General features: G+C 33.3%; 2 protein-coding genes and 1 long non-coding RNA gene across 3 annotated transcripts in view; all 3 read left to right on the top strand.

Annotated features, from left to right (window-relative positions):
• LOC117102737 (neural cell adhesion molecule 2-like) overlaps positions 1 to 6,464 on the top strand; it is a 37,576-nt gene extending 31,112 nt beyond the window's left edge. The window contains exons 6-8 of the mRNA XM_033243141.1: positions 1,347 to 1,625; positions 4,010 to 4,132; positions 6,349 to 6,464. Of these exons, the coding sequence (XP_033099032.1) occupies positions 1,347 to 1,625; positions 4,010 to 4,132; positions 6,349 to 6,464 (518 nt within the window). The remainder of the gene's footprint in view (positions 1 to 1,346; positions 1,626 to 4,009; positions 4,133 to 6,348) is intronic.
• A 580-nt stretch (positions 6,465 to 7,044) lies between these two features.
• LOC117102740 lies at positions 7,045 to 8,547 on the top strand. Its single transcript, XR_004444469.1, has 2 exons — positions 7,045 to 7,092; positions 7,503 to 8,547. It is a non-coding gene; the product is annotated as an uncharacterized LOC117102740 (long non-coding RNA).
• Positions 8,548 to 12,784: 4,237 nt separating this feature from the next.
• LOC117102735 (neural cell adhesion molecule 2-like) overlaps positions 12,785 to 14,615 on the top strand; it is a 9,212-nt gene continuing 7,381 nt past the window's right edge. The window contains exons 1-2 of the mRNA XM_033243140.1: positions 12,785 to 12,811; positions 14,257 to 14,269. Of these exons, the coding sequence (XP_033099031.1) occupies positions 12,785 to 12,811; positions 14,257 to 14,269 (40 nt within the window). The remainder of the gene's footprint in view (positions 12,812 to 14,256; positions 14,270 to 14,615) is intronic.

The following is a 14,615-nucleotide window of genomic DNA, read 5'->3' as shown; positions in this document are numbered from 1 at the left end:
TCAACAGTACACATAGTACAATGTAAAGTGAACAAATGTTGAGATCTCTCTTCCCCTAGTCCAAGCTTTCATGTTGGCGGGATTAGCTTAGCCCTACGCTACACCCCTGCGGAAATATTCAAACGGTCCATACTATAAATTGCATTTTTTTTTGCAGAAATATAGCCTAATTGCTGCAAGTATTTTGTTTTGGGATATTTGTTTTTTAATGTTGGTAATAAAAGCACACAAAAAATCCAACTGATAACTAAATTAGGCCAAATTACATGAACACTGCGAACACAAGTCAAGCAAACAGAAGTATGACGTCATACCAGTTAATGGTACTATCACGCTTGAGAGATTTTTTGACCCCATGAGAGGCAATCGTGGATTGGATGGATTTTATATTTTCTTATTTTCCGATAAAACTACCCAACCAATCATACTAAGTTTTATATCAGCTTCAAGCTTATTATATTCCCTCCACGAATCCACTTGGGCCAATTCGAACAAAGAAATAGTCTGTGAGTGAGGGAGTAAGAAACGAGCTCGGAACAGCCAAAAACCTCAAATTTCTTAAAATTCCCTATCTAAATCGATTTATAAAGGAGCTGTTATAAATCGGCGTATTCCGACAAAACTGTAGGGATTTTTTTCATTTTTTCTTCACGAATTGGTAGATTAATATTTTTTACAACATAATCCGCTTGGGCCATTACAAGAAAATCATAGATTTTGTACCAAAAATGTACTTTTTTGAAAAAAATCCAGTTTTCTCCAATGGTTAAGGCGACCGTGGAGAGCAAATGATACAACGTTTCCATATGCAGACAGGTCAAGCCCCCCATCTGACAGGGCTCGTCAGGCAGTCGAATTAAAAAATATATAAAAATAGGCCCACGCCAAGCCAACACATGTCACAATCAGAGAGTGTCATATCTGGCCACCCAGAGGTTCCAATTCTTTTAAAAAAATCTCATTTGGAAGAGGGAACACTCTCTCAAACCTTTCCTCCAGCTCAGGCTTACGAGCCCAAGTACCCCCCGTTCGACAGCCCCCCAGAAAATATATCCTAGAGCCGCCACTGATTGTCATACACATTCTTATTCTTAAAGGAACTATTTTACTGGACATTTGTTTTCAGATAATGACAGAAATGTTAATTCTTTTATGATGTTTCTGTGTTTTATGAGATTAACATTACTAACACTGCATCTCATTTAAAAACAAAATTAATTTTATCTATACGACAAACAAGTCCAACAAAATCTTGTTAACAACATCGGCAGGTTTAATTTAAGGTTTTATTGAAAAAAATTTGAATAAATAAATAAATTCTTATTAAATGGTTTTTTTTTTTCTAGTTAAACCTGAAGTGACCTTAGATAAAGAAGTAGTCACTATTGCTCCTGGTGGGAGTAATACTATTACAGCGAAAGTTTCTGCTAATCCTAATGACATTACTTATAAATGGACCATTGATCCCGAGAATTATGCTACCATAATCCCCCATGACGATGTTACAGACCCTTTCTCTTCAACAATCACAATAATGGCATCAGAATCAACTAAAGACAGCACAGAGTATACAGTAAGAGTAGAAGTTACTAATAACATTGGATCAACAACACAACAAGCCAAGGGTAAACTCTTCAATTTTTTTTTAGATTTAATATAAATGAAATAAAGTGTGATTTTAATATTTGCTGGTACCTTTGCTTTTTGACAATCTGGTCCCGAAAGCCATGTAGTAATGCTTGACAACAATTTCCCTCTCTTGATCTCCTCTAGAGGGCGTACTACACTACATTCTCTCGCAACTTTAGAAAATACAAGTCTATAAAGTTTATACAAGTAGAACATCTGTTAATACATTTAAAATACAGTATTTTAAAACTAAAATTTTTCTATTAACACAACAATATTCAATCAGTTTGAATTTATAAATATCACTTTACAAACAAATCATTCCTACTGATACCATCATTCATGTGTTTTTTTTGTGTGTGTACTTGGGTAGGCTTAAGATTTATTCCTTTGTATGAAGTACTTTTTCTTGATTTCATTTTGCTTATTTTGTTCAAACTGTTCCGTTGGAGCTTTGGTGCATTTCTTTATGAATTTTTAGTATTTTATATTAATATTAAGTTTTAAGTTCGGTTTAGTTAAGTTTTGCCTGTTAGTGTTTTGATTATCCTCTCCTTTTTCTATTGTATATTTTGTAAGACCGCACCACTGATTGTGAGTGCCACCGATACAAAGGTGAAGTGTCACAAATAAATAAATAAATAAATTCATGTTTGTATTCATATCAACACTTTAATCATTATCAAATAGGCAAATTATTTATTTACTTATTTATTTATTTATTTTTATTACATCCGGCACAAACAAATCTATTAGACAGATCCCAGCCAAGGATAAACTGTCATTTTTTTCGGTCAAGGTTTTTGTGACGATCTGCAGTATGGTGTGAATCTGAGGACCAGTTAAAGGACTCGCGTCCCAGACCACATACAGTATTTCGAAAACGGATCAACTGATCTGAATGAAACATTTGGAAAAATTTAACCAAGTTACAAGGAAGGTAGTATTATGTGTTGGCGACAAATCAGTCAAGGGTGTACATTGGAGGGTCATTTAAATTTTTGAGATCCCAGACGTAAATATCTATAAAGTCTTAAATGGGTGTAAAATGTAACCTTCTATAATAGTTTGTAAAGGTCCAGTAAAGAAATGACTGAATTTTTGTGATGATCCGGCGTAGGGTGTGAATATGAGGACCATTTAAATGAAAACGTCCCAGACCAGATATTTAAAAAAAAAAAAAAAACTTTTGGGGAAGTTTATGTCTAGGGGACAATCCAGGTTAAGGTGTAAATTGCTTACGTCCCAGTTATAGATGGATAAAAACGACACTTTGCAGAATAGTTTTTCATGGTGAAATGAAGAAATGATCCAATTTTGGTGATGATCCACAGTAGGGTGTGGATATGAGGACTATTTAAAGATTTTTTGTTGACAGTTGATTAAATTATTTAAACGCAATTTGTGTTTTATATAGCGGTTAAACCAGTTACAGCTAGGTTAAACTCAAAACTACCGTGATATTGCATGAACAATTTTTGCATTCAGTCACTGAATCGCTATGAACCGAAAATGCACTGTCCTATTCAAGGTCAGCCCATATAGCGCGCAATGGTTATGGGTCATGTTGTACCTCGCTATTACCATTGCAGCCATAGTTCAAGTATCACTAATAATGTCTTTAGTCTTTAGTTTTGATAATCCCTTTGCAGCTGATACTCAGCTAAACTGGGATGATTTGGTGGCGACGCTGCCATTTTCAGCAGGCGCGAGATAAATTAAAATAATTAAATAAATTTTAATTTTAAGTGCAATAACGGTGCTCAAAATACAACTTAGGTGCGTCGCAGTGATTTTGGTTTTCGTTGGTTTTTTTTTAAGTGTGGTTTTCTTATTCTTTTCTCTCTGGTTCTGTGGTTGCCAATAAAGATATTTTGATTTGATTTATTTGTTCAAACAGACATAGTAAGTCTAGTTGTTATTATTATCATTATTATATTATTATTATTATTTTTATTATTATTATTATTATTATTAAACTTATTAAAATTACTCTTTGCCTATCATAAATCCTGTAACTATAAAATATGTTGGTCATTATAAAAAATACGTTTTTCAATGCAGTTTGTCATCATATTCAAATTGGTTTGTTTTTAAGTTTGTTAAAACAATTAAATCATGCAAACCTCGTCTATTGTATACTATTCACAATTTCTCAACCCTCCTCTTTGACCTCCTCCTCATCACCCCATTCTCCTCCTCCTACCGCTGATACCGCTTTTCCTATTTAAACCATAATTTAATTTTCATTTTTGAAAAGGTAATATTTTTGAATAAATTGAAGCGGTGCTAAAGAAAAAAACTAGAATGGTGATTGATCCATAGAATAACTTATAATCATCACTTAAGTATTTAATGCAATGTACTTTTATTTTTTTAGGTATTGACTACTGTGTTTCCAGTCCGTGTGAAAATGAAGGGACCTGTATACCTGCTAATTTTGAGTTTACATGTGAATGTAAACAAGGATACAGTGGAAGATATTGTGAAAGTGATGTTTCTAGTAAGTATTGTAAATGACACAAAATTAAGCTACTGTGTTTGAACATATCGAATAAAAGCTTCATTATGTTAAGATTTTTTAATTTTTTTGAGTATGTCATCACATTGATAGAGAGAAACTGAAATATAATGTATGATATTTAACTATAGTGCCGATATCCTGAACAACTGACTGTTCAAAATTCCTGAAACAGTAAGGCAATTAAGGAAATGTTCATCACATGTAAAAATCAAATGTTACTAGTTACGTAACATAAATCTTATTAGAATGTTTTGTCGTCACGACTTATAATGGCACGGGAATGTAACTGCAATTCAATATACAGCACTTAACAAAACAGGTATCTATTTCCTTCATTTAACATTGAAAAGAAAACAGTAAAAACAACACTGAGAAGACAAAACAGGAACATGTAAGGTTCATCGTCATCATCCATCATCACTAATCATCCTTATCATCATGCATATCATTATCCTCCTCATCATGGGCACATAAACACGTACACAGAGCTGTAACTGTCTCTTATACACATCTAGATGTGTATAAGAGACAGGTATTTCATCACTAGAGATCTACACCTGGAAGTTGCCGTAGGTATTCATCCGAAAAATGACTTGACATCTGACCAATTTGATCGGCTTTACTCCCTATCAAGAATGAGGGAGGTGAGGATCCTAGGGGAAATTGGCCTTGATCATACCCGGCCCCCCTCGGATTGGTATCGCCAGGAAAACCTCTTCCGAAGAGTATTGAACCGGTGCTATGCCCATCACCAGCACCGGGTAGTGTGTTTGCACCTACGTGGTATGGCCGGTGATCCCACGGCAGAGGAGTATTACTCTCGGGCTTTGGATATTTTACGGCTGTCCCGCGTCCCTCGGGAGCAACGCGTGCTGCTGCACAACTACACCTCCACCGTTGCCATTGCCGATGCCTTCCGTCATCATTTTCCTGCCACGCTTTTCAGCTTTTCGTTGGCCGTGAGTGGGTTCAACAACCAACAACGCCAGGCATGCAGGCACATCGAAGCCATGGATGACAGGCGGTTGCTGCTGGAATCCGATGGACCACACTTCGCACCAGCGGGACATCGAGTTGGCTCCCCCATCTTCTATGGGCAACAGCGGCTGTTATCACACATAAAAACGGCCGACATGATATTTTCCGTTGCTAGTATTGACACTTGTGAATATAATATTTCACAAGAATTATTTCAAATTTGTTAAAAAACTGATTCTGACTGAGATTTTGACACTATTAAACAAACATATCTCAACCTAACCGAACGAACGCATTGTGCGAGATGCGAAGTACAAAAACTAATCTCACTAGAGAGGGCGCACTTTATTGACTGTATTAAGTATACATAAAAGCGAGAGTATTCCAGTGGATGCGATCTACAACCTCTGAATTTGCCTGGTAACGATGAATTCGTCGAGAAAATGGTAATATTTTATGAGAAATAGTCTGTATTCCTTTTTTTTTTATTCTTTTGCGTAAAACTAAAATTCATGCCAATATTTTTCCATGATTTATAATAATTGAAGTAATGCAAATGCATATTTTCTATTAAAAAAAAAGTCAATTTTTAGTGAAATTTTGCCGGGAATGGGGCTTTAACTATAGTGCCGATATCCTGAACAACTGACTGTTCAAAATTCCTAAAACAGTAAGGCAATAAAGGAAATGTTGGTTTACCTAGGTACATTTCATCACATGTAAAAATCAAATGTTACTAGTTACGCAACATAAATCTTATTAGAATGTTTTGTCGTCACGACTTACAATGGCACGGGAATGTAACTGCAATTCAATATACGTCGCTTAACAGAACAGGTATCTATTTCCTTCATTTAACATTGAAAAGAAAACAGTAAAAACAACACTGAGAAGACAAAACAGGAACAAGTAAGGTTCATCGTCATCATCCATCATCACTAATCATCCTTATCATCATGCATATCATTATCCTCCTCATCATGGGCACATAAACACGTACACAGAGCTGTAATCAGCTTATTTTGTGTTTGAACATACACTTACTTTCACTCCTGGGTGGAGAGACAAGCGTAGTGCAAGGTCTAAGAAGGACACAGGCGAAATTCGCAACAAGAACCTCCAACCTTAAAGGTTGAGAAGAAACACAATCGCTGCTCCAAACCGCAAAATTATGATTGAAGTTGTATGACAAATTGTTATATTTTCTTTCCTTCCAGCCTCTTCTAATTGCACAAGTTTGACAATTGGTATATTCTTTGTGGGCATGATTGTTGGGGCCTTCGGAGTAATTGGTGGATTGATTAGCTACACAAAAATTAAACAGGTTGGTTAGATGCAAAAACACTGTTCCTCCCATTTCTGTTCTGCCAAATAGTCCTGAATAAAATAAGCAAGTTTGTATATTTTTTATTTTTCATTTTTATTCATGACCCAACTGTGTGCCAAACACCAAAAACAGGGTCGCCATAAAAAAAAAACAATATGATAAAAAATAGTCAAAATATTAAAAAAAAAACATACAACTGCATAAAAATTCTTTTTTACATATTAAATTTATTGTACAAATGTGTCATGCAAATTCAGTGTAATGGCTGAAAGTGACTCTTGAATAAAAATGAATTTTTAAAAAACCCCACTTGGACTTAATATTTAAGAAAATAACAATTGGTCTTTCAAAAGTACAAAGCAAACTTCTGTTGTTTAGTTTTCTTGGTTTTCATTGTGTTTAAGGTAGTTTTAAATTTCATTATGTAAGTATCAGGCTTTCCGCTGTTAAGTGAGAAGTTTAATAAAACAAACAAATAATAATATGTGTTGGCAACATAAACAATACTAAAGGCAGGGAAAAAAAATACAATGACAGAAAGAAATGTGACTGTAAATTTGTATAAATGGTTATTTATATTTCAATTCAGAGGGCACAAATAGACAAGGGAAGTACGGACAAGAGAATGCAAGATGTAAGTTTTTATTATACTACTTCACCTCATCTTTGTCACTTTTCCTCTTCGTGCCACATGCACAAGGCAATACAGTAGTATCTGTAACTAGGAATATTATGCTGTCAAATGATTCAGGTGGATATTATGTAGTCAGGTTTCTATGATCTACCCCAGACTGTAGGTGTTTTAACTAGTCCCTTTTCCCGCAATCAGTAAAATGCTATCGCGCCGGTTGGTATACTGTATTGTAGACGTTTTATACACAGTAAAAATAACTTGAACTTGAATTCAACCGATTATTAAAATGTATTGAAACTTATAAAATGTATTGTTTTATTCAGGGTGTTAATAGATTAATGCAAATAGATATTTGTCTCAATCTTTATTGACTTAAATTTGCATTGATTGCCTTTCATATCTCGACACAGACTTACATGGACTACGTGGCAGATAGGCCAACTGCTGGCAGAGAGAACCAGACTTATCAAGATCTACAACGTAGAGAAGAAGAAACAGCTTATGTAAATTTGAAGCCAGGAAAGAGATAAGAAAGTAAAGATAACAGTAGCTGATTTGAGTGAATGCTTGTTACTTGTGACAAGGATCATGATAATCCATCGAATTTAATCAATGATGATCGTACAACCACGAACCTCTCCAAGAATTGTTTAGCTCTGTCCAGGTTATCAATTTTTTTTTTAAATGTAGCATGTCCATATTATAGTCATGCTGTGCCTATATGGTCATGATGTGATGTCATCAGACCATATTTAGGCATATCACATATGTTTTATAAAATAGAATTTGTTAGTCTGGACAGGGCTTAAGTCCACGTATCACATCCAATATGATACGTAACTCACTGGATTCATATATTTAAAAAGTTGGTAAATGGCACCATGAGTGTCGATAGCATGTTAGTCTATAGTATTACAACAATACGGTATTAAACACTATGCTTAGAAAAGATAGCATATGATAAAGTTGACAGAGCACAGGTAAAGTTAGAAAGCGCTTTAATATACTTTTTAACAATAATCTTCCATTTATGATTTTAACTTTGTGTCACTAGACATACTCATATATCGAACTTCGACATTTATATAGCAGTAACTAAATACAGTAGATCACATTGAAGATAACCCCACTCCCTAAAAAACATAGGGGCCTACACAGTTAAAAATCTACAAAAACAAAAATACATGCTCCAATGTTATAAACAGCAGGTTATATAATACTATACTAAGAAGATCATTTAGGCTATAGTGGTAAGCCAAGTATACAGGATTTCAAGCATGAAATATGGAGTAAGCTTGTCGATTCGAATCTTAATAAACACCTCAATAACACTGATAGGGTACGGTAACAAATACTTGGTATATAATACACTGTGTTATCCTGAATAATCATATTTAGTATTTTTGTAAAGGATTATGGCAAAAAGTTACTGTTAAATAAAATATTACCGTACTATTTCATTAATGTTTAATTTTATTATTTCTGAGTCAATTATTCTAATTTTTAAAAAAACGAGCAAGGTAGGCCTATGCCTAGGTCATACTACTGGATGAAGAAAACATTTTTGAACTCAGTCGCCCTCACTTAATTAAAGAACTGTAAAATTAAAGACGATGCCTTTTTACTTGCATTTGATCCTCCTCCCCCCCCCCCACCCCTGCCCCCCCCCCATCATTAAACAAGAAAACAGCAACGAAATCGGCAATAACCATTATCCTATCGGATACCACCACATTTGCCAACCGAGCTAGTGTTAAAAAAGAAGAAAAAAACCGTCCGTAGAGATTTAATATTTTTATTGTATATTTTTAATATTTTTATTTTTTTTAAAAGAGTTCATGTTTTGGAAATTTAAATTAGGTTAATTTTGGTAATAAAATATAAATGACCTTTTATAACATTAGCCCACTCTTCCTAGGCTGCCGTCATCAAGGCATTCAAATTATCCCTCCTTTCTTATTATATTTATAAACTTATATTTTTATCAATGTTAAACTGTATTTTAAGTACGAAATAATTGCAATTAATAAATAAACAAACTCTGATCAGCTTTAAGGGGTGCATAGAATATTAGAAAAGCAACATCGGGGCCAGGTTAGTTTTGAGGAGAAATTAAGCTCATTGTCTTTTTCACCATTATCAAGAATGGATAAATTTCTTGTTATTTTTTATTTTAATGTATTTGTGGGCATCAATACTAGGCACACTGATCGCCAGTGCCTTTTACATCATAAATCAAGGACTAATATTGGCGACTAGACATCTACAACAATTTTAATATTTATATTATTGCTCTGAACACAAAGATTCATTTGCATGTTATAAAGAGTGTGGACCATAACAAAAAACTTTAATTCCTACTCTGTTTCATGTGTTCATCTCTGTTTTATAATTTTAAAATTGTTTAAAAGTGAAACTGGAACAAAACTTCGAATCAAAAATATATTTATATCTTTTCTTATCACTCTGGCTGAGTTTATTGATTATTACTATGAATTTTCTTTATATTCTCTTTATATTTGTACAAAAAATATTTCTGGTTTCGAGGACACCCCCACTGGAAATTGTTGGTGATAATAACGCCTGGCATTGGTCTTGCAGCCTCACTGTAAAATTTTCTTTGTAATTTTTCTCCTTTTTCATTTTCAAAATCATCAATTGAAATCATACGGAAATAAGTTAACTGTAACAGCATATAGTGTACTTCATTGTTTGGCAAACACAATGATACGCAGAAAAGTCAATGTACACTTCAATGTTTGAAGTGTATCCTGACAACATGCTTTTAAAATATATATAGCCTATATATATATATATATATATATATATATATAGCCTATATTTATCATAATAGTGTCCGATGTAGTTGGTTCCACGTATGTCTCACAAAAATATATAATAAAAAGCAAATACGAAAAAGAAACGATTGCATACGTTGACATAATAGAGACATAAAATTTATTCAAGACGAATATTTTGTCCTTCCTCAGGGTTATACGTATGACTGAAAAAATACAGATCAGATGAACTAAAAACTGTATATCTTACAGAATTTGTTAGTCTGGACAGGGCTTAAGTCCACGTATCACATCCAATATGATACGTCACTCACTGGATTCATATATTTAAAAAGTTGGTAAATGGCACCATGAGTGTCGATAGCATTTTGGTCTATAGTATTACAACAATACAGTATTAAGACACTATGCTTATAAAAGCATATGATGAAGTCGACAAAGCACAGGTACACTGTTAAACAGCACTTCCGTTTATTATTTAAACTTTGTGTGGCTAGATAACCGTCGTTTTGAATGTGATGCACCTCATATGTGGAACTTCGACGTTTATATAACGGTAGTCAAATACAGTAGATCACAGTGAGCGTTACCCTACACCCTAAAAAACATAGGATCTAAACGTTAAAAATCTAGAAAAAAAATACATGCTCCAATGTTATAAACAGGTTATATAACACTCTACCAGAAAATAATTTAGGTATTGTGGTATGCCAAGAAAACAGGATTGCAAGCGTGAAATATTAAGTAAGCTTCTATGTCGCCTTCGAAGTTGAAGAAATACCTTAATAGCACAAATAATGTAACAAATAGACCCTACATATTAAAGTAAAACTTACGAAAATGCTGAAATAAGTTAATAATAACAACAACAACAACAGCAGCAGCAGCAACAACAGCAACATTTGTTATCCTGAATAAAAATCTATTGTTCAAACTTGTACAGTATTTAGTATTTGTTTTTGATTATTAGTGTCCCGGAAGAGTCTTGATTTGTCTGATCCAGCTGGGGTTGTAGCCAAAAGGTATTGTTAAAAAAATATTACCGTACAATTTTATAAATGTTAAATTTGATTTATTATAATCTTCTAATTTAAAAATCGAAATAGGTATGCCAGGGCATACCACTGAATGAAGACATTCTTGAACTCACTCTACCGTCACTTAAAGAACTGTAAAATTATAGACGATGCATTTTACTTGCGTTGAACCCTCACCCCCAATCCTAGGTGAAACAGGAATGCAGCAACGAAATTCTGTTAAAACCGAAAGGTCCACTGATTAAATCTCAGATAAGATAGTATAATACATACTCGAATTATTATTCAATATCATCAGGAATGGATAATGATGACATAATTAATGTCGAAATATTGAATCCCGACACGATGGCGTGCATTTCGATACTTCGAGTATGTATAATACTATCTTAAATTCTGTTAAATAAATATGCCTACTACCAAATTAGCGACCGAGATATATAGTGCTCAAAAGAAAATTAAGGAATTCCTTTATTGACGTGCGTTCTACAAATTTCATGTTTTTGTTGTATTTTTATCTATTTTGATTTTTAAAAAGAGTTAACATTTTGTTAAAAGCTTTAACAAAATTTTAATTACGTTAATTTTAGTATAGTAATAAAATGTAACTGATTTTTTTTAAAGCATATTAACCCAGTATCCTTGGGCTCGCGTTATCCAGGCATTCAAGTGATCCTTCATCACTTTGTACGTAGGCCTACTGTACTTTTCATAATTTTTTAACAATGTTAATCTGTCCTGGAAATGCGAAATAGGCCTAAATAATAAACAAATCAACTACACGGTAGTAATTAACGGGCAATAGTAGTATCACAGACCCTATTGGTTTCATCGGTAAGGTGCGACGAACTTAGTGTAAAAGTGGCTATACAAATGAATGATTGTTGAATTTATTGTTCCAGTTCCTTCCTGGTGTCAGGGATCTACTACGTATTTCGTACGTACGAGAAAAACATTAAAAAAAAAAAAAAAAACGTATCCAGCAATCACTGATACAAAACATGATATTTCCGAATACACTGAGAAATGCTAATATATTATTCAAATAAATAGATAGTAAAACAGGGGAAAAGTTAATCGATAATCAGTAGGTCTACTGTAATGAATTTAATGCTTATAAAACTTTTAATGATGGTCAGACATCTACAAAACTAGGTTTATTTAGGCGAAGATTTCCAGACACCTCACCAACCCTTCCTATAATAATATGCAAATCTACGAAGAAATAAGAGGTTGATTTAGAGGGAATGAAAAATTATTACAAGAAACCGATATATTATTTTATTGCAAGGAACTAATATTTTTAGAAAAGAAATATTTCAAGGAATCGAAAGACTTCAATGAAATTTATGTCGGACCATTTAGGGGCGCCATATTTGTTTTGGGGCACGTAATAAGTGTCTCTGTGGGTTCGGTAAAAGTTTGTTGATTCGCTTTTGCGCCCTCAGAAGAACTGGTCAACCTTAATCAAACCAAGGAAATAATGTATTTTCTCCATGATCAAACACAAATGCTAAATGCTAAGAACCTGCGTTGACCTACAATGAAAAATCGTCGGTGTCGCACTACTATGTTATCGTCAGAGGGGTAAGTAAGAAGTTTAGAAAACCTGTAGGCCCGTTTAGTTTTGTTCAATAATTCTATATTTAGATAATATAAAAAATAACCTCAACAACATAGAAACAAAGTTTGTGTGAAATATTGGCATCACTAGTTAGTAAGTTAGCAATTTATTAAGAAATTACACTTTTTTAACAGTGGTACACTTCAAAATTGTGAAGGTGCGTCCAAAAAAAATAAATAAATACAGTATAGAATTTCAAAAATTTAAAACAATGGCAACTGACATGAATAGGAATGGCAAAAAGAGATGACCAACCAAAGGTAATATTACTTAAATTATAACCTATCTGTGAAATAAATAAAACAAAATATTTACTTTTACCGAATTATCTTTAAGTGTGTCTTCATTCAAATTTGACAGTCTATAATTTTCTTCCCCTCTCCTGTTTTGATTTCTTTTTACTTTTGTGTTATTTTTCTATTGTATCACTTCCTGTTTGCTTTTTTTAACCACTTTTCTGTTTCAACCATTATTCAATGGACCACAAGGTTAGCAAGATAATAAAACATAAAAATCAAAAACAAATCAAGTGTGAAGTGAAAATTATTTTTTATACTTTATACGCCAAAAATTTGCCATTCCCCTTCAAAAATTTTCAATCTAAAATAAATGAATTTTGAATTACTACTCACCCTTAAAAAATTAATCATTTTAGTATTTTCCTGATTATTTTGACAAACATCTATCTTTAAAATGGCCAATTGCCCCTCTGGGGAAGCCTACCGTAAATATAAATATAATAGACAATACAATAAGCCTACGGTACGTATTACACGCTGCAGTAAGCATTTATTTATTTATAGATGCTTGAGAAAATGAACAGGAGATAAGAAAAAAACCTGAAAAACCATCTATTTAATTCAGTAAATTTAGTAGAAACTAACCAATTAAGCTTAAGGGTTTATTTATTATATTTGACACCAAACTATTTCACACATGTTTACGTATACATGGTTTTACTTAAAGGAAATTGTTCAATATATTTTCCACATATTGTTATTTTTTATGTATATGTAATTTTAATTTAGGATGTAATAGTCTCTGTGATTTCTTTTACACCAATCTTGTTGTTACAGAATATTTTAAAGGATTTTATGTACTTACATTTTTATGAATGTTATTCACCTATATCCAATTTCATGTATTTTATCATGTCATTGATACAATATATCTAAATCTGAACCTGGGTAACATGGTGACGGGTTTATTGTGGGAAATTACAGGGAATTTATATCACTTTTCTGCGATTATACAATATGATAGACGATCCTTGCATGCGTGCATTTTAAATTTTGTCTCATGAAAGCATATATTATAATATTTTAGTTATATTTTCTATTTTTATTTTTAATGCTTTAGGCCCCGTCGTTGTTGGGCTTCGGTTCTTTTTTTGCCGACAGTTAGCTTATACACCCCACCCCTGTTTCTCGACGCTACTGAATGTGTTGAAAATAAACGTTAAAATCAGTCCTCAAAAAATATAGAACCTGGAGATTTTCATGATTTGGGTGGGGGAGAACTTTTTCCAAATAAAAAAGTTGTCCGATGTAGCTGACAGTGACAAATAAGTACTGTGTACACACGCTTGACTTTTTTCTTATATTTACATCTCAGATTTAATTAGGTTTATTATGATGATAGTACTATGTTTCAATGCATTTGTTCTGCTGTAACTGAACTGAATTTAACTGTTTTTATTCCGCAGGTATGTGAATCAGGTATGGTATCAAGGCTTTTCATTGTTTGGTCCCTATTGTTCAGGTAGTTATGTCATAATACTTTATTAGATTTCATCTATTAGGCCTGTTACAGCAGCTTAGCTCAGTTGGCTAAATTGGTGGTTGCCACTCTATGTGCGCTGAAACGTGTGTGCGCTGGTCCCGGTTCAATTCCCATGCTGCTCTCTTTGTATTTCAGCTGGGACTATAGGCCGGGCCATTTTTAGGTTCTATTATGATGATAATATCTTAAACAATACTGTTACATTTTTATTTCAGTATCTTTAATGTATCTTCTGCTGTAACTGTCATTGTATCTGTTGATGGGCATGCTGTTGAAGGCCAA

The sequence above is a fragment of the Anneissia japonica genome, unplaced genomic scaffold, assembly GCF_011630105.1.
Source record: "Anneissia japonica isolate Jap-2015-1 unplaced genomic scaffold, ASM1163010v1 scaffold4240_len331602_cov119, whole genome shotgun sequence".
Taxonomy (NCBI): domain Eukaryota; kingdom Metazoa; phylum Echinodermata; class Crinoidea; order Comatulida; family Comatulidae; genus Anneissia; species Anneissia japonica.
This window is presented reverse-complemented; position numbering and strand designations above follow the sequence as displayed.